Source organism: Pituophis catenifer, unplaced genomic scaffold, assembly GCF_029215685.1.
Source record: "Pituophis catenifer annectens isolate HBS135680 unplaced genomic scaffold, rPitCat1.0.hap2 SCAF_3, whole genome shotgun sequence".
Lineage (NCBI taxonomy): Eukaryota > Metazoa > Chordata > Lepidosauria > Squamata > Colubridae > Pituophis > Pituophis catenifer.
In genome coordinates, this window is record NW_027256883.1 from 127532917 (window position 1) to 127554199 (window position 21283).

The 21283-nt window shown below is 37.4% G+C and overlaps 1 protein-coding gene across 1 annotated transcript in view; it reads left to right on the forward strand.

Moving 5' to 3' along the window:
* The window catches only part of COL11A1 (collagen type XI alpha 1 chain), a 297225-nt gene that overhangs the window by 145971 nt on the left and 129971 nt on the right, over nucleotides 1–21283 (forward strand). The window contains exons 20-27 of the mRNA XM_070941067.1: nucleotides 5918–5971; nucleotides 6084–6128; nucleotides 9754–9807; nucleotides 9905–9949; nucleotides 10359–10412; nucleotides 10867–10911; nucleotides 15367–15420; nucleotides 21163–21207. Of these exons, the coding sequence (XP_070797168.1) occupies nucleotides 5918–5971; nucleotides 6084–6128; nucleotides 9754–9807; nucleotides 9905–9949; nucleotides 10359–10412; nucleotides 10867–10911; nucleotides 15367–15420; nucleotides 21163–21207 (396 nt within the window). The remainder of the gene's footprint in view (nucleotides 1–5917; nucleotides 5972–6083; nucleotides 6129–9753; nucleotides 9808–9904; nucleotides 9950–10358; nucleotides 10413–10866; nucleotides 10912–15366; nucleotides 15421–21162; nucleotides 21208–21283) is intronic.

A 21283-nucleotide genomic window follows, 5' to 3' on the forward strand; every position in this document is an offset into this window, starting at 1 on the left:
AAAACCCTGATTTACATTGTTTCTTCTTTTATGGATTGTCAGTATAGACAAGGATGGACCACCCTATGACCCCACCCCTGTGTTCAGCAGTAAATGTCCCTCCCCTTCCCTCTCAGTCAGCACATGAAACCACACCCCTTCTGGTCCGCGGAAAACCCTGTCTCCATGGTACCAGTTCCTGGAGCCCAAAAGGTTTGGGGCCGCTGACTTATAGTACTTAACTTCTTCACGATATGACAGAAAGTCAACTCATTTCACTCATATTGTAGAATATGCACAAGCAGTAAAAAAAAAATAACATAAAAGGATCCCATAATATAAAATTTTCCGGCTCTGACTCTGCTATGTCCCTAAGATTGACGTAAGGAGGCTTCATTTGTACAATATAGGATACAATGGTGGCAAAGACATTGCAAAATGCATTTGAGCAAGTGAAGTTTTAGAGGCTACCCCATAACTGCTTTGAAAAAAAGAATATCCATTTTTCATCAGGTGGAAGTTTGCATGTGACAAGCAAGTCCCCGTCCCCCCAAATAACTATTTTTACCCTGAAAAAAATGTATATAATGATAGTTTGGGTAATGTTAACCCCTATAGCATCGGCTTCTTATTAACTGTTTATATTTCATGTACCTCTTTGAAGATTACCCTAGCTGTGTGTATCAATATTTAATTTGTAGAGTACATAAGGCTGATAAACATTTTGAATAGGAAGCTGTGCAGTTTTTTGAAAATCAAATCAATGAAATAAATGGTCAGCAGAGGGCACTGTACATTAATCACTATTGTGCTACTTAAATATGTCACTCCAGGAATCTTTTCCATGGCTGATAAATATTCCCACAGTTCCATCTCCGTCTTTGTCTAAGCCACTTTGGCTAAGCTAGCAATTGTGTGACCTTTAAGTGCCCATTTCCTTAAAATCATGGGCACTTTTCTTTATATTGTTTCTATTTATAGATGACTATTTGCACTGTCACATTCACTTATACTTACGTTATGGTTATTTTTCAACTTGAGCTTTATAAATGTTAAAACCAGAACAATCATATCCTCATGAAACACAGACCTAGGTGAATTATGAATACAAAAGCCTTACCTATGGTAGCAATGGGAAGATATGAACCAGGGGTGAAATGCTCCCGGTTCGGACCGGATCACGCGATCCGGTAGCGATGGAGGTGGGTGGTTCGGAGAACTGGTAGCAAAAATCCCTGCCCCCCTCCCATGCCCAGCTGAGCTGCACAATCATCAGAGGCTTTTTTTTACTTTTAAAAGCATTTTTTCTATAACCTCTTCCGCCAAAAAATGCTTTTAAAAGTTAAAAAAAAAAAGCCTCTGATGATCCTGCGGCTCAGCTGGGATCGTCAAAGACTTTTAAAAGAAAAAAACCCTTTTTTTCTTTTAAATGCCTCTGATGATCCAAGCTTTTTAAAAATCCTCTGATGATCCAGGCTTTTTAAAAATCCTCTGCCGATCAGGCAACTCAGCTTGGATCGTTAGAAGCATTTAAAAGAAAAAAAGGGTTTTTTTCTTTTAAATGCCTCTGATGATCCAAGCTGAGTTGCCTGATCTGCAGAGGTTTTTAAAAAGTCTTTGCTGATCAGGCAACTCAGCTTGGATCGTCAGAGCCTTTTGAAAGCATTTTTTTCGCCGAAGAGGTTGTAGAAAAAATGGTTTTAAAAGTAAAAAAAAAAAATTTGGCCATGCCCACCCAGTCACATTACCCCCACCACCACCAAGCCACACCCACAGAACCGGTAGTAACAAATGTTAGATTTCACTACAGGATAAAATATGGACATTTTAAAAATGACAGGCTGATATATCCCAAGTTTACTTATTGATCCACTTAGAAAAAAAAATCTATAGAAAGTCATTGATAACCCTTCCGTTCTGTTGTCCCACCCACATTATAGGTGTTTGATATTGCCTACAGTGAAGCTTGTTATTTCAGTATGGCAATTTGGGAAAAAAAGATAAACATCTTTGAATTACAATGGTATATATACTACCCTATATACATATTATCTGTCTCTCTCTATCAGTCTATTTTCATTTATGAAGCTTTTTACATGGGAGTACTTTTTAATTCAGAAACATGCTTAATTCTTTACTTCCCCTCTTTATTGTTGTTTTGAATGTCCACTAAATGTTTCTGTACCAGAGACAAATTCCTTGTGTATCTAATCATACTTGGTCAGTAAAGTATTCAATTCAATTCAATTTAAATTCTTGATGTCTAAAATCAATGAGATTATCACAGTTTCAGTCAGGTTGAGCCATTACAATATCCTCTTAGTTCCTCCTTTAGAAATACCTCTGTGTGTATTTTTTAAATATCCCCAAATAGTATTAGTTCGTGTCTTGAACAATTCAGGATTTCAATTTTTAATACTGTGTTACACTCTATATCAGAGTCCATCAGAGTTAAGTAACCAATAAATTTTAATAATAATAATAATAATAATAATAATAATAATAATAATAATAATAATAATAATAATAATAATAATAATAATAATGTAGTAGTAGTAGCAAAATTGATGTGAAATTTTGAATAATATGATAGCAAGCATACTTTTGCTTGTCTCCACTGTCTTCTTTTAATGATATGTATGTCTATAATTGGAAGAAAGTATGACTCATATGCTAAGTTGATAGGGACACATTTTAGCTAAGTTCCTGTATATCATTTCCTCTCAAAGGATTTTTGGGGTATTTCAGAGCCAATAATACAATTATGAAATTTGAATTCAATTGAAATTTTGAGCTGTATATAACAAGAAGAACTGATGGACTAAGGCAGTCTTAGAATGGATTCCACTTGATAAAAAGCACCCACAAAAGAGGCCTAAAACAAGATGGAGTGGTGACATCAGCAAGTATTGCAGGCCCATCAGACAAAAGAAAGTTCAAGAACGGATTGGTTGGAAACATGCGGTAGAAACCCTCATCCTGCAGTGGATAGACAGTGGATAGATTCATTGCCATTGAATTTGCCAAGCAAATTCATTATTGTAGCTACATTATTGACAGACTTTTAGAGCTGTTCATATGTCACACTAAACCAGGGATGTCAAACTCAAGGCCCACAAGCCGCATCCGACCCACGGGTTTCTTAGATCTGGCCTGTGGGGAAACAATGAAGGACCGGCCCTCAGTGCATCTGCCAGCAAAAACAGACCCGGAAGGGCCGTGCGCAACCCTCCCGAGCTCCGTTTTTGCTGGCAAATTGCTAGCAAAACAAACTACTAGCAAAAGTGGTATTTAATCACACGAGTAATGTTGAACTGGCCATGCCCTCCCTGGCCATGCCCACCCCAGCCCCCCAAGCTCAGACACAATCCTGATGCGGCCCTCAATGAAATCAAGTTTGACAGCCCTACACTAAACTATAAGGTGGTTCATCTACTTTTGGCTTTGTTAAACCATAGATTGTGGCAAGCTTTTCTGGCTCATTGGATTACAACATCCAGAATTTCTAGCCAGCCTACCATACAAATCCTATTTTACCTTGATGTATGTACTCTTGTCTTCTTCTAGCCAAGGGAGCTAAGTAATTGAAGAGTAATATATATATTCCACAGCCTATATACATCTTTCACATTTTTATCCTTATTACTTGAAATGAGGCTTCTTAGTCAGTTAAACTTATACAGGAATTCTACATCTAGCTCACAAAATGAAAGATCTCTTGAACTCAATGTATAGAACTATCTCATTTGAGAAGCTTAATACAAGTAAGAATTAAATATACTTTTGGATTCTTTTATCAGTGAAAAATGTGTTACATTTTGCATACAAAAATGTATATAAGAAAGAATTCTCAATCACTCTATTTTTGTTGATGTTCTTACATGTGTTCATTTACAATCTGGGAACACTGTGTGTTCATATTATTATACAATTTTTTAAAAAAATCTGTAAGAAAATTTAAAATATGTTTAAATTTTTGCACAAAATAAGCATTGACATTTTTTTATCTAGATGTATAGGTCACAAACTATGTTTTTAGGTATTTTGAAAAGTTTCTGAGCCAAAACATAATTTTAATTTGTACATTAGTCTAGGAAGCACATATTTTTTTCAACTAGTTCTGACTGCCTAGAGATCCAATTATTCAAAGTTCCCTACAAATAAGAAGTAAAGTGAGATTGTGACTATTCTCACTCGTTGTTTGTTAACTTCTTTCTTGTCTCTTATGATCCCGTTGTTGAGAATATATTTGCCAGGGCTATGTTCCTTGCATATTTAATGTCACCTTTGATACTAATTTCTTGACATCTTTTTTTCTGCATCTGGAAACAGTCGCATCAATATTAGAATCTTCCTATATGCATAAGTTACAATACATTTCAAAAATGGAACATTAATTTAGGGAAAACAAACCTTTGCAATCTAAATTTCAAATAATCAAACTTTTATGAGAGATTTGGTATGGATTGCAAATTTGAAATACATTTAGATTATTTACTGTGCGTGTATGCAGTGTGTGTATAGAATATATATATATATATGTTTGTGTGTGTGTGTGTGTGTGTGTGTGTGTGTATCGCGGGAGGGAGAGAGAGAGGTTTTTTCATTCTAAACCTCAAAGATCCAAAAGCTTTTGAGTTGAATTCAGACACAATTTTTTGCTACCTAGGAAACATAACTGTCATCCTCCAGAAGGAACTTCGCTTAATATTTCAGCATTCAATTAGAAATTAATAACTGTGTTTGAATACCAGACAAAAGCATAGTTGAAATATTGAGGATAAATCATAGTGAACTTGGGTTTATGAGTCTTTTCTTTTCTTCTCCTTTACCACTGCCTGGATGAGGTTTTCCAAACATTGCTTTCCCTGTTAATTCAATACTTAACTTTCCGTGGAAGTGATTAACCATAGTTTCTGCAGCTGGATGCAGTGGTGGGATCTAAATAATTTAACAACTGGTTCTCTGCCCTAATGACTGGCTGGGTGGGCGTGGCCAGGGGGTGATACAGGCAGCATTCGGCCTTCTGCACCCCCCTGGGAGCAAAAACAGGCCATGGGGGGGGTGTGCTGCCTCCCCGTGCTCCATTTTGGGTCTAGTAGGCCTCCCTGCAGCCTCCTGGGAGAAAAAACGGCCTGGGGGGAGCATGCCGCACTCCCCACGCCCTATTTTGGGCCTAGGAGGCCTCTCTGCAGCCTTCTGGGAGCAAAAATGGGGAACATGGAGACTCCTGGAAGGGGCGGTGCCAGCCAGCAATTTAACTATCGGGTCGCCTGAACTGGCCCAAACTGGCTGAATTCCACCACTGTCTGGATGATATAGCAAACTGTGGTTAAGAAAACATGGACACAAATGTTTTCCAACTGTGCATCACAGGTGTACCAGAGAACAGAGGGGAATGCATGAACTGTTAAATTGTGATTTGGTTTGATGCCTTCATCCATGATTTGCAAATTCTTTTGAAAAGTATGATATATTTACAGTTGTTGTCATTAAGTGCTGAACATATAGGTATAAAATTACTCTGATTTTCTCAAGAAATGCTAAACTGTTTTGGCTCCATAGAAACTTTGTTCTTATTTCTAAACATCCAAATAAGCAGGGTTGGCAAATGTGGAAAGCTATGCAGCGTTTTTAGAATTGTGTGTTGTTTGTAAGAGAATGAATAAATATTGTCCACTATCTAGTGCAGAATTAGATGTGTTTCAACCTTTTCATTTCAATGGGTTTAAACATATTTTATTCTTGTGTTGGATTATGGCCAATACTTTGAATCCAGCCTTCAATAGAAGCATCTGCAGTGTGATAAAAAATGTAGAGATCTGTGCCTTTTTAGCGGAGCCATGTCCTGACATGCCAGCATAAAGCTCAAACACGTGCATCAGCATACATTTTTATCTCTTCCCCAAAATGTGATTTTATCATGTTTTTTCTTCAGGGAGATCGTGGACCACAAGGGCCTCCTGGATCTCCTGGGGAAGATGGAATGAGGGTATGTCATTCATAGTGTTCCTTCTTTCCTTCCCTCACCTGCAAAATAAAAATTTAAAGGAGGTGTTTCTTTCATGCTTAACCCTTTTCAATGTTGCCTTTCTTGAAATAAGGGAGAAGATGGTGAGGTTGGACCAAGAGGCCTTCCAGGTGAATCTGTAAGCAAAGCTTTCTCTTTGTTTAGTAATCATGATTGCTTTTGTTGTGAATCTATTTGTCTCTGAAAAAAACATACTATAGTCCATCCAGAGCTTCATTTTGGAATCAAATATAATTAGGGGACAAATTCAGCTGATACGTCTGATTTGTTTATAAACAGTTTTTAGTTCTTTATCCCTCATTGAAGTAAACTAATGCTATTTCCCTTTCTTATTGATACATCTATATTTTTATTTATGAATAGTCATGGCCATTTTTTCCTCCACTTGCTTATTTAATTTTAGTGAATTTCACCACAAGTCCCGCTTAGGGAATTTTATCCCTGCAAGGATTTAGGGATCCCTCTTAAATGAATAAATACAGAATTCATGTTGATTTTTTAGAATTTATTGGCTGCCATAGAAGAAAACTACTCCATCACATATATGGCATATTCTAAAGTCTGTGGTTTAATATATGTATGCAACAAAGAATAGAAATTATTTTCCCTCTTGGTTCTAAAGTTCTTATGCATATACTTTTGCATGTAGGTATATGCTGTCCATATTTTTTTTAAATAAAAAAAAATGATTCTGGATAAAAATGAATAACTTGTATGGTTCCTTTCTATTGATCCCAGAATCCTCAAAATGGATTAGGAAAGGAAACTCACACCATTCATGTCTTAATGTTGGGAATAGGAAAAAAGTTCAGAGCTTCAAAGTTGAGATGACCTTGATTTGAGAAAAAAGATCAGTTTTTTTTCAAATTGTGGCTTTTCAAATTGCTCTCAAAATGGCATCTTTGGAATTTGAATCCCTTAATTTTCAGTTTAAACTATATACTTTTTTGGAGCTCTGAAAGCACATTACTATATATAATTGTAAATATATATTTATACCTTTGAGTCAGTCTTGACTCCTGCTGACTATATGGACAAATCCATGCAGTTTCCTTTGGAAGTGATTTGCCCTTGCCTCCTTCCTAGGCTGAGAGAGAGAGCGCCTGGCTCAAAGTCACCGAGGCAGGACAAGAATTCAGTCTCCTGATTTCTAGTTCAGCGTCTTTAATCACTGAATAAAATGGGCTTCCACAGTTATAAATACATGTATCGAAAAGAGGAATATGTTACTGTTGTTCCAAAATAAATAATTGGAAGATTTCTGTTAAAGAAGCCTTATTAGGAACCCATTCATTTATATAATCCTCTTTAAGGACTGAGAATAAGTAATGACAATACAGACTGGATTTCTTGGATTAGGGAAGCTAGTTTGATTCTTTCCAACATATGCTCTGACTAGGGTAGCTGGGCTGAAATTTTTTATTATGATTAGGGGTCAGTTGTGTGTTTAGAAAACTAACAAAGGTCCTTTTGATTTTGTTAGATATATTTTTGCTAGACTAAAATTACATTCTTTAGTTGATTACCTCACTTTTTTTCTCACAAGATGGTCTGTTTTTGACATTGTACGCTTATTTATTTATTTATTTATTTATTTATTTATTTATTTATTTATTGGTTTGATTTATATGCCGCCCTTTTCCAGAGACTCAGGGCGGCTTACAATGCGTTAAGCAATAGCCTTCATACTTTTGTATATACCTGCTTAGTAGGGCTTTTGCCCCTCTCCCCAAGCGATGTTCTTTTTTATACAAAGTCAGCTTATTGCCCCCACAAACCGGGTCCTCATTTTACCTACCTTGAAAGGATGGAAGGCTGAGTCAACCTTGAGCCTGGTGAGATTTGAACTTACAGTAATTGCAGGCAGCTGGTGTTACTTAACAGTGCTTTAGTCTGCTGCGCCACCCAGGCTCTTATGTTCATTTGTTGATATTATTGCTTTTTAAGTTAAAAGGGTAAACAGAATAAAATTCCTAATGGGAGGTGGTCAATGTTCTACTTCATTTAAGCTAGTGGACAACTAAATTAGCATTTAGTAGATGTGTGGAACACCCAATTAAACATATATCGGCTCCCTCACATTTTTATCTTTAAGAATTTTAATGTTCATATTATTTGGCAAATTAAGATAAGATTGTGGTTGTATTTCTGTCATGTATGCCTTCCTGCTCAATTTAAAAGGCCATTTTAAACTCAATTTTGTACAAAAAACTACAGGTAGTCCTCAACTCACAACAGTTCATTTAGTGACCATTCAAAGTTACAACAGCATTGAAAAAAAGTGACTTATGACCATTTTTCACGCTTACGAACTTCGTAGCATCCCCATGATCATGTGATCAAAATTCAGATGCTTGGCAACTGGTTCATGCTTATAATCGTTGCTGTGTTCCAAGGTCATGTGATCAACTTTTGTGACTGACAAGGAAAATCAATGGGGAACCCACTTAACAACTGTGTTACTTACTTATCAACCTCAGTGATTCCCTTAATAACTGTGGCAAGAAAGGTCTTAAAATGGGGCAAAACTCACTTAACAAATGCCTCACTTAACAACAGAAATTTTGGACTCAATTGTGTTTGTAAGTCAAGGACTATCTGTACTCCAGAAATAAATATTCCCTTATCTCATTAATTATTTTACATAATTTGCTAGCCAAGAATGTTTTGTAGTAGAAATGTCTTAGTAATAAGCAGGTGGGATGAGATCTTCACAGCAATAAAGTCCCATTGATAACTGTCACAAATGAAGGCAAATATACATGTCCTAGGATAATGTTGAAGGATTCAATCTGGGTCGGTCATAGGGACCAAAGGTTTAGTCTTCAAAGCTTTCGAACTCAAACTGGAGCCCATCCTCAGGGAACTTCTTTCTAACAGAATGTGTGTTTTGGGCTAATAATTGATAATTGTGTTCCTTATGCATTCTTGCTGATATGCCTACATGAGATCAAAATTCCACTTAGCACAGCATATATACAGATTTGCATTAGATAGCCTCATTCAAGATCTACCCAATGTTGTCACGTTTCTCACATAGGTACCATATTTCCTGAAAATAAGACTAGGTCTTAAATTAATTTTTGCTCCAAAAGTTACATTAGGTCTTATTTTCTGGTTTGGTCTTATTTTTGGGGAAATACAGTACTAAATGTGTCCATCAGGCTGATGATCTTAACTGGGGTTTATTTTGGGGGTAGGTCTTATATTATGAGCATCCTGAAAAATCATGCTAAGGCTTATTTTCTGGTTGGGTCTTATTTTGGGGAAAACACAATAGTATTATCACTTGTGCATTTCAATGGACCAGCTTTTAGCTTTTTTCTTAAAAATCAGCTGGCTTTTGTGCATTGGAAATTGGGGCTGTTCAGCATACATGGAAAAGCTAAGCTACAGCAGTGCAAGATCCCTGGCTTATGAATGTAGTGAACTTATGTAGATTGTTGGTGGTCCACAGACCAGTTTTTGAGGATATTTCTCTCAACAATTTGCACCTTGTCAAGGCAAACAGGAAAAAGAAAGGCCTTAGATCCACTATTACAATTTATGTACTTTTTCCATTGTACAAAACAGGAAGAAGAGGAAGACTGAATTATTTATCTCAGTGATTGATAATAATTAGTTACAGAGCTGTTTAACCTTTGCCATTTTCTTTGGGTTTTGTTGGAGGTCTTTCAGTTACATTGTTTAAAGTATATTCTGTGAACCAAAAAACTAACCCTGAGCAACATTTTTCCTCACAGGGTCCAAGAGGGTTATTGGGGCCCAGAGGAACTCCAGGACTACCAGGACAACCTGTATGTATTTCAAAAACAAATACCTTGAAATTTTGAAATTTCCTTTGAACGTGGTGGTGACCTATATTAGTTTTTCTGGGTTTTTTTTTTAATGTAGGGAATCCCAGGTGTTGATGGACCACCAGGCCCAAAAGGAAACCTGGTATGTAGATTCAATTCAATTCTTTTCTCTTTGGGTAGCTGAGGTAAATACGTTTTTTTCAAAGAAATCTAAAATAACAACCTACAAGTTGATAATTCTCCTATTCGTGTCTTCAGTGCTTTAAGTTTATTTGTATATTTCTTAGATATTGTGGATAAAAACTGCATTTTATCCTTCGTATGAGTCTTCTGTCTATCTACTCACACATCAGTTGGGGTGCTAAAGAGGACACAGATTAATTGATCTATACTGCCAATTATGATTTGACGTCTCCATGGAACAAAAAAAGTCTGGAGGAGAAATCAATACATAATTCCTCCACCTTTTCTGTAAAGGCCGTGTATTTTTCAAGTGATGATGTGATATAACGAAGGGATTAATATTCTCCTGTGCATTTGTTATAAAACAGGGTCCACAAGGGGAACCAGGACCACATGGGCAGCAAGGTATTCCAGGTCCACAGGTAAGCCCTTGTTTGATAGCGTTTGCCATTAAGAAAACATTCAAGAGAGTCGAGCATGAAAAGTTTGAATATGCTCTTACTTCCTTTCTTATCTTAAACATGTTCCTGGTATAAAAAGGAATAAATGTTTACATTACCTTTTCCCAAATCTTCCAAATATAATTAGTTTTTTTAAGGTGGGGAGTGGGAGGGGTGGGGAAGAGATGACGGTTTGGTACCAACAAGAATAGCAATAGTATAAGAGAGTTTCATCGTGGATCATATGACAACCCTGTTGCCAGCAGAACTGCCAGTGTGATAGTTCTTACAATTATCTTGTTTTCTCTAACTCTTAATTGTGTTTCATTAAAAAGCGATTCCTGAGGAAAGAATTCTTTTTAATGATACAACTCTAGAGAAAGTAGTTCTGTGAGTGTTTAGATTTCTTATGGTGTGTTTTTCATGTTTTCCACAGGGACTCCCAGGTCCACAAGGTCCAATTGGCGTTCCAGGTGAAAAAGTAAGGAATAATTCCTTTGCTGACTAATCAGCGGCAAAATCTCTGCTTTCTTAAGATGTGGTTTGATATTTTTTTTTCTAAAATAAATTTCAGCTAGCAATCCAGTTTCTTGGGACGCACGGATACTTTTCTTATGACCTCTAACCTTATTTACATATAGTCTGTGAGGAGAAAAATCCTGCACCTTGGTAGTAGAATACCTATTTTTTACATTATCCTTTTTTCCTACTTACCTTGAATTTACAATATCAGAATAAGTACCATTTTCTATGTTTGAAAGTGCTAATTTCCACTTCTTCAGCTTTGCCACCTGTATGTAAACTCTTTGAGGTAGGCCAAGCTAGGAGACACATCCCACAGGTTTGGCTATAGCTCTATCTTATTATAGATATAATACATAATAATGATCTCCTGACTTGAGTATTCCTTTCCTATTAGACTCCAGTGAATGTCTTTTTTCTAGAAATGTCTAATGGAATCAATTACACTTGAAGTCAAAATAGCGATTAAAACTCAGCCTTATGTCAAAGAATAAACTAATTACAATAGGCCCTTGGAATATAATTTCCTTTTTATATTGAAGGGAGAGTGAAGTCAGTTTAAACAGAAAATCTTGAGGTCCTGTTGTGACTCTGACCCCCGAGCCCATCTTATCAGAGGGAGAAGACTCCGAAAGTGAAGGAGAGGAGTTGGCAAGGCCTCCCTCTCCAGGACCCTCCTCTCTGGCAATGCCTCAGGTATCTTCCGAAGGAGAATAGATAGGCCAGGAGCCAGGCATTTCCAAGCAGCCGCAGTTAGACAGCGACTGAGATAAGTCTTGGCTGGATCCCCAACAGCGTCGGAAAGACAAGCGCGCGCAGCAGAGAAGGAGGCGTGCCAGAGATTAAGCTGAGTCACTGGACCACACCCCACAGAGGATAAAAGGCCATTCAGGCTTTGTGTCGGACAAAACTGAAAGCTAGCAAGTCATTCTGCATTTCTGGAACTTTGTTATATGCTCTGCTTGGACTGATTTTTTGGACTGGACTTGACTATTCTTTGGCTTTTGTGGACTTTGATGTTTCGGTCGGAGGAGATAAACCTCCCTTTGTAAGTAAAGACTGTTGGCAAGCAGCCACTGGGTTGCTGCCAATTCTGTTATCAAAGGAAATTCTTGTCTGCTGGTTTATTTTAACTCTTGGTCGACTGCTGGTGTGCGTGTGTGAGACGGGGACAGAATAGGTCCTTTGCTCACTGTTGAAAATCAGCCTGGTTCTTTGGGTTCTTTATGTCAGTTAGAACTTGTCCTTATAAGGTCTTTGCACTGATAATGAGGAGCATTTCTAAGCACATCTGTTTCTCATAGAGATGATGTGCCTACATGGAATGCTTGAAATGGCCCTTGGCTCCTATCAGTTTCATGAAGATGAGGCAGAGATGTAGATTCTGCCAGACTTCCCTGGCCCCAGGATATCCATGTTCTAAGAGAAATACTCTCAGATGCTTTTCCATGAGGCGTTATTAATCTGCACTGAGCAACATCAAAATTCAGAGCTGAAGAAGCTGAAGAAGCTGAAGCATGTCAAGCTTCAGAGCTGAAGAAGCTTGTTGGATAAGAAGCGAAACATCTTCAGGGGCAAAACAAATCCAGTTGTCTTTTGAAAAAGCACTTTTGGGAAAACCATGACCTGGATAACTGAGAATCTCCATAGTCAACATCAAGATAGTTTCTGTGTGGACTAATTTTCCATTGTATCAATTATAGCCTATTTCTTTTTCTTCCTCTCCCATTTTTTGGGTTCTTTGGTCAATCATCTTTAACCAAGCATTCTAAGTGGTGATGCAGATGAAGATTTTGCTCTTTATCTTCATTCTCTGTGATTGTCAGAGGTAGAGCACTAAGCGTTGTAGGATGTCTTCTTTAACTTTGGAGATTCTTTGTTGAAATAGAATTCTAGAAATCAGATGTCCATATCTCAGAAAAAGCCTCCACATATGAGATATCTTCTCTAGGACAGAAATGAAATGAAGTTGCAATAGAAGGGACCATACTGCATCAATAAGACCTTCTCATACCAAGCCAGTTTTGACAATGAATTAATATCTTTGATCCATACTGTGATTGACACTAGATACATTCTGTTAATCTCTGAATTCACATTTAAATGGTTTCATTTAAATTCATTTCATTCCTAAAAAGTAACATGTTTACAAGATGCATCAGATGCATGAGGACATAAAAAGTACCCTGCTGAATTAGACAACTTCATGGTAGCCAAAAGATCTTGGAAACTCATAAACTGAACACAAGCACAGTAATGATCATGATAGTGTGTCAGCTTTTATAGGTAGACTAGAGAGGAAACACAACCAGATGAGCTAATTCTGCTTTATTCCAGGTCCACATTAATAGGATCTTGGAAGTCTGATAGTACATATTTCTCACTCTTTTTTATAGCCTCTGAAGTTAGGAGGGGTCTTTCTGAGTTTCCTTCTCCATCCATCATGCAACTGCAGGCTGAACCCTCTCTTACTTGATTAAAGGCAGCATCAACCCCCATTCTCCCAAGGTCATTCCCACACACTATTACATACTGAAAGACATGATAATGAAAATAAAATATATCCTGCTTGGTTAGTAACCGTTGGCTGGGTTATCTTCTAGCGACTTTTACCTAAAAGCAAAAAACAAAAACAAAAACAAAAAAAACAAAAAAAACCTTAATTGGAAAGATTGTGTTAGATTTTTGAGAATACTTCGATAGCAACACATGTGAAGACCATTCTTTCAAACACATACGGTATCTACTGCAGTATCAATTCACCATTCATTTGTAACTATTATCAAAAATTGCCCTGGCACTGTCTGACTCCAATTGATGTTAGGGGAGTCTGGGGGTTGAGTTGATAAATGGCAAATACAAGCAACCTTTGTTCTGATGAAGCAGAACTTCTACAAAGGCTGAGAAACTAGTTCTCCATCTATGTGTGTCCTAAAGTTTAAACCCTGAGCTTCTTTCCCCTACACTTTTGTAATAGACTCAGTGGTGGGATTCAAATAATTTAACAACCGGTTCTCTGCCCTAATTATTTCTTCCAACAACCAGTTCACCAGACGGCTTAGAAAGTTAACAAATGGTTCTCCCGAAGTGGTGCGAACTGGCTGAATCCCACCACTGAATAGACTACAGTAGAACCTCTGGTCATGACCATAATTCATTCCATAACTTTGGTCGCAAACTGATTTGGTCGTGACCTGAACCTAATTTTGGAAATTCGGCGCTTAGAAAACAAAAATGGTGCGGAAGGGGAAATTGGCCACGGGGAAAAAAAAATCTGAATTTTTTGGTTGGAACCCGATTTGGTCATGATCAGAAGCATTCGTAAGCAGAGGTTCTTCTGTACTTGCAGTCTCCTCTCTTTCTTCCTCTCTCTCTCTCTTTTCCTCCCTTCCTTCAGCTGGTCTTCTGCACCTGGCCTGTGTTTACAGCATGGTTATGTTTGGTCTCAGGCTCCTCATTTCCACTTTGCAAGCTCCAGATCTCATAGATCTGTAGCTTCGTAACAAAGTATAAATGCTAACAAAATGCTACTTTTACTGACACAACCACAAAGTCAGTTTCAAGCTAGGCCAAAGCTTCTTGTTCCAATCACATGACAATAGATCTGATTAGAAAAAGGTAGATTTGATTCAAGAAAAAGTTTCATCAGAGTGCATAGGGATTCAAATATTGTATCCGTTTGCAAACTTTTAAAGTTGCTGCATCTTTTCCTGCAATCACGGGAGTGCTAATCCTAAAATCACATCAATTAAAAACATTTCTTTTATGTCTCATTCAAGCTATGTCCCCATGTCAGTTTTTCTTTTTTCTTTTTTTGAGATTGCCTGTTTTATCCCATCATTTCACAATTGTGTTTATACTTGTTATATTTTTAGAAAATGACAGTACTCACCTATGAATGTTACTGTAACAAAACATGAATAATAGCTTGGGAACATCTGAATGTTAAATGCAAAATAATTCATTCATTTTTATTCATCTAAAAATGGAAGAAATGAATATTGTTTGCAAATATTCATGCCAATTTATTTGAGAGTCTCGCCATTCACTCCTACTCATGAGTGTTAAAATTCACTACATTTCCAATATTTATTCAATATATTCGGATAAAAAGTAATAATGGGGTTTACATGTGTAACTGATAAAAGAAATGTGAAAGTGATTTTGAAAAAAATCATGCCACAATATTAAGTTCAGACCATCCCATCCAAATGACGTGTTTCCAATGGTTCAGCTGGATGCCAACTTCAAAATGCTTTAACTAGCCTTCAACATTGAAGTCCTACTTCATTTCTTCATCCTGATTGAGTATTGATTTTGATTCAAGAATAATCATTGACTTGCAAACATTGGCAGCATGCCAGTCTACCTTAACTTTGGTTTTTCAAAAATCTTTTTTCATCTCTGTCTCCAGGGTCCTCAGGGCAAACCTGGTCTGGCAGGACTTCCTGGTACTGATGGCCCTGCTGTAAGTGATATGTAATTTCGTCCATTTTATGCTTTGGGTAAAAAAATCATTTTGCAGTGCTACGCTTATGAATTTCAACAAGGAAGTTGCACACCAATAGCTTGAAGCAGAACATATAAAGCTTATCCAGTTTTGTTATTTCAACCTGATCCACATTTCTCATCTAAGCCTTTATTTTTTTAAAAAAGGTCATTGAAATGGCAGATGAGAAATTGCACTGGTACTGAAATTTTTTTAAAAATGCATTTAGTTGCCTGACCTGTGTAGGACAGATATAAAATACTGAAATTAACATGATAGAAGTTTTAGGCGAAAACTATTTAAATAAACTGCTCTACTGATAAAAATATTTCATTGCTTTTGGGATAAGGTTGAACTTAATAGCTTTTGAGTTCTAATCATTGTGGTATTTTTCAATCCAACGGTAAAAAAATAATTTCAAAATGAAACAACAAAATTATTCTGCTTTTATGAGCTAGAGCAGGAGTGTCAAACTCGATTTCATTGAGGGCCACATCAGGGTTGTGTTTGACCTCGGGTGGGGGGTGGCCAGGATGGGCATGACCAGCTCAACATCACTCCTGTCGGGGGCACCAGTGGGGCCTGAGCACTCTGTCAGTAAAAACAGGCTCCCAAGCTCCATTTTCAGTTGCCGTGGCCTCCTGCAACCCTCTGCCAGTGAAAACAGAGCTCGGGCGGGTGGAGCTCTGTTTTTACTGTCAGAGGGTTGCAGGAGGCCATGGCAGCCAAAAAAGGAGCTCGGGAGCCCATTTTTGCTGGCAGAAGGTCTGTGGGCCGATCCTTCTCTGTTTCCAGATTTAAATACCCCGGATCCGGCCCTCGGGCCTTGAGTTTGACACCCCTGAGCTAGAGCATCTTTATTAAAAACAAAATGGTTATCATGTAGATAGAAATGTGTTTACCAAACCAAAGTTTGGGTTTGCATTGAAGTCACATGATGGATAATAATTATTATTTAGATCCAGGGATCCGATAAAAGCCATGATGATATCCCACACATCATAATGTCATTGTGCTGTGATGTAGATTTTGCAATTTGTGTTAGTTGAGCAAATCACACAGCACAAATAACATATACTACATAATATGTTGTCTGAAGAAGCTTCTTGGTTGAGAAGCAAAATGTCTTCAAGGAAAAACAAAGTCCAGTTGCCTTTTGAAAAAGCACCTTTGGGGCAACCATGTCCTGGATAACTCAGAATCTCCATAGATATATAGAGATTACCATATAATACCACATTATTATTTTCATTCAGATGATAATGTAATGATACAAATAATAGCAATTGTCCTCTACAGTGGATAACCATGTTTTCAGTATTCTCTTTACCTCTCACCCTAGGCAAATGGGGATAATGAATAATTTGTGAAGTCAGATACTCAAAATTCCAAAGTTTAATAGTGATTCTTATGATTTGCATATATGAAGTGGAGCCAATGCCAGAAAGAGCTGGCTGTATTAGACTAATTAATCTAGTGGTCAGGTCCACCGCATGGCAGTTGCAAGTTAATCCATTATGATTTAGACTATGATCCAACAAGTTTTAAAAAAATGATACATTATTGGGAACACTCTTGACAAACTTTGTACTACCAGCTCCTCTGATTACTTATTTAGCCTCTGATGAGAACATAAAAAAAGAGAAGTAAACAAATACACAGAAACCTCTTCAGATAAGCAACATAGATTATTGAATCTCTGTTTGGCTTCACATAGGACTGCTGGGCTCTATTAAGTGCTATTTTCAATTTTATATTACTTGATTAGGCATCTTGCAAAAGGAAGTAGATACACAGATAAAACCAATTTGTTACAGCTGGCACACTTAATATATTTATTTGAGAATACCTTTATTTCTACAATAATTTGAGCCTTGATAGTACAGGGGTTTAGTGCACCCTGTTATTAACACAGCTGCCTGCAATTTCTGCTGGTTCAAATCTCTCCAAGGCTCAAGGTTGACTCAGCCTTCCATCCTTTCTAAGGTAGGTGAAATGAGGACCCAGTTTGTGGGGGCAATAAGCTGACTTTGTATAAAATATACAAAAGAATGAAGGCTATTGCTTAACGCATTGTAAGCCGCCCTGAGTCTCCGGAGAAGGGCGGCATATAAATCAAATTAAAAAAAAATAATAATAATTTAAAGAGATTACAGTGCCTGAGAGTATGGTATACAAGCAGAAAAGGTTCTCCCGCCCCCATCTCTCTCATAATTACAAAGCAAGAGAAAAGGAACAAAAGTTTAGGATCCGTGCTTAAATATATGCCATCATTATTTTGTACAGACTTGCCTGGGCTGATGCCCTGCAGACATGCTAGCCTACAACTCATATCGGTTACAATATCTGTGCTGATGGCTTGATAGGAGTTTAACACATCTGAAGAATAGCACATCTGTGTTAAATCAGCCCTGATTTAATATATGTTTTTGTTTCAACATAATATAGAATTTGTGCCAATTCTGCTGTCATTACTTTCCCCAGGTTATTTTAGTCTCAATGTGTTGAAAATTCTTTTTATCGATTCTCAGCCTGTCAACTAGACTTTCTAGATCTCTCTGAAGATAATAATGGGTACAGTGCAATCATACTCTGATCTTTTGGAAATAAATCCCACTGAATTCAGTGAGATTTACTTCTAGGTAACTGAGAATAGGGGGGACATGTATATATCGCCACTGTAGCAATTCTTTTATTATTGCACTTATAAACAGAAAGAGATCAGAATAGAGGATAAGGTGGATTTTTAAGGGCAAACAGAAATGAAATATTTTCCCTAAAGTAGGTATTAAAAGAATAGAGCAAAATGGAATGAGCAGGATGATGCAACCCTAGTACAGTAGTACATTTTTACTCAAAAGTAAATCTAATTTAATCTTGCTTCTAAGTAACTATGTACAATTACAGCCTAAATCACAATCTCAATCTAATATTTATTCTTACATTTTGGAGATGGACAACAAAGCTGAAGATTTATTATACTCTTAACTTGCATGTGGATTTAACCCAGTGGGAAAGTCTTCAGGCTATTGATTTGCACTGGCAGTAAAATATTTCTATTACTGTTTTCTTTCATCTTATTGTGCCATAACTTTAATGGTGTAGTTTAGTGTAATGTTTGGTGACAGATAAAAATAATCAATTCCTATCTTCCAGAGAAAACACATCAAATGGAGAAATACTTCCAGTGCTTTACTTGCTTTTCCATTACCTTTAGAAATATTTGGGTCTAACATAAAAGAGCATCTTTGTTGGTTTGATATATTGTCAATATTAATTTATATTTTTGAAGACAATCTCTAGATGCTAGTGTTATTAATGTAGCAAGGACAGCCTCATGGTATGCTGGTATCCATAAAGAGCTGGATTATGCCAGTTATTATTTTGAATTATTTTATGACTCTGATTTGTTTGTAGCCTAACATTATATATTATGGGAAATGTGATATTCACCAAAATCTGCTTCCCTCCACCCGCATTCAATTTTCTTTTTTCCTAGTGACAACTAATAATTTATTTTCAGAGGAAGCCCTATAGCAGCCCATATGTAACAATCAAACAAATAAAAGGGTGAAAAAAGTTTGCAACAAGATGTATTTCATTCTGTATTTCTGACTTTCCTATATATATATATATATATATATATATATATATATATATATATATATATATATATATTTATTTATTTATTTATTTTTATACCGCCCTTCTCCTGAAGGACTCAGGGTGGTGAACAGTCAGAATAACAAACATATAATGTGAAATAAAAATAATTTAAAATAATTAAACCGATTTGGCTCATCAATTAAGATCCTCAGCGTAGAATTTAGATAAACTGAAAATTTATGCCAGTCCAGCTTGGTGAAATAGAAAAGTCTTCAAGGCACGACGGAAAGTACGGAGATCTGGGATCATTCGTATCCCTGGGGGTATCCTGTTCCATAGGTCAGGTGCCCCCACAGAGAAGGCTCTCCTCCTGGGAACCACCAGCCGACATTGCTTTACTGACGGCACCCTCAGGAGGCCCACTCTGTGGTGGGCTGGTTGGTGGGAGGTTATCGGTTGCATAAGGTGGTCTCGTAGGTACCCAGGTCCTAAGCCATGGAGCACTTTAAAGGTAAGAACCAACACCTTGAAGCTCACTCGGAAGACCACCGGGAGCCAGTGCAGCTCGCGTAGGAGAGGTGTTACATGTGAGCGCCATGTCACTCCCATAATCACCCACGCGGCTGCATTCTGGACCAGTTGGAGCCTCCGGGTGCACCTCAAGGGTAGCCCCATGTAGAGAGCATTACAGTAGTCTAGTCGGGAAGTGATGAGGGCATGAGTGACTATGCGTAAGGAGTCCCGATCTAGAAAGGGGCGCAACTGGCGAATCAGGCGAACCTGATAGAAAGCTCCCCTGGCCACGGCCGTCATATGTTCTTCTAAAGACAGCCGCGTGTCCAAGACGACATAAAAGAAGAGTGGGAGTAGGAAATAATTTTTGCCATGTTAACTGGTTCCAGACTAAACATTTAGCAGGAAAGACAACTAAACAACTTGTTTCTAAATAACCTTATGTTCTCTTATATATGGTACCATAGAGTTCCTATTTTAAAAGCTAATTTTGCCTTCTCCTCAAATTCCATAATACCTTTCCTGGATTCAGGGTAGTTTAAATTAAGTAATTTTTCATTTTAAGTAACTTACATAAAGAATTCATTACTCCAATCTGTAGAAATGGTTCCTGGCTTAGATGTTTAAAAGAGGTTGTGAAGCAAGGCAAAAATCAAGATATATGATCAAAGCCCTGTTCGTTATGTTATGCACATGCAATCAATCCCTGTTGAACAGGGAATAGAACTTCAATTATATGGTTGTGTCTCCCATCTAAAGCCTGATACATGGACTCAGTTGGAGGCTAGTAAAAGTAATTTGCTCACACAATAAAATGGAATCTTCCAATCAGAATGTCTATGAAAGCGAAAGCTTCTGGGGAAGCTATGAAAGAGAATGCTTCTGGGGAATGCTTCTGGGGAAGGAGAATGCTTCTGGGGAAGCAAATTGCTTCCAATTTGTTGGGCTTTGACCTGATGAATCAAATGGATTCTTCTGATATTTATTCAGTGATATCATTGTTGACACCAAAGTCTAGGGATGTACTCAGCAGAAGCAACAGGTGATAAAAACAATAGTCATTATCCATCAGATTGTCCAAAGACCTCAATGACTTCGTTGCTTCACACTGTTCACTCTAAACCAGTGGTTCCCAACCTTTTTTTGGCCATGCCCCACCTAAGCATCTCTAAAATCCTGATACCCTCCTTCCCCCCGTGACATATAATTCTTCCTTTACTCAAAAACTGAACTCTACTCACACGGAGGAAGCCTAAAAGGCCATTAACTTGGTTTAAACAAGGTTCAAATTGCCCCCATTAAAAATCAAATCCCCCCCCATGGGGCGTGGGCCCCACGTTGGGAACCACTGCTCTAAACCTATGTCCATTTTAGACTGTGAATCCTTCTTAGAAGTTACTGAAAATAACCATTAGTAGAAATTTAGTAGAATTTGTCTATCCCTAATCAGATTATAGATGCCAAGTTTCTGTAAGAGGAGAGGGTGGATATTTCAAGTTGGTAATGTGTTTTTAAAATATTGTTTGAGAGTAGGAGTGAATCTAATTGTATGGTATTTGCACACTAAGTGTTTCTCCTTTCCTAAATATATCTTGTTAATAGGGCCATCCAGGGAAAGAAGGGCAGACTGGAGAGAAAGGTGACACGGTATGTTTATTTATTTATTTATTTTGCTGTATAAAGTGTGTATGTATGAGTGAGTGTGTAATTAGAAAAAGAGTGA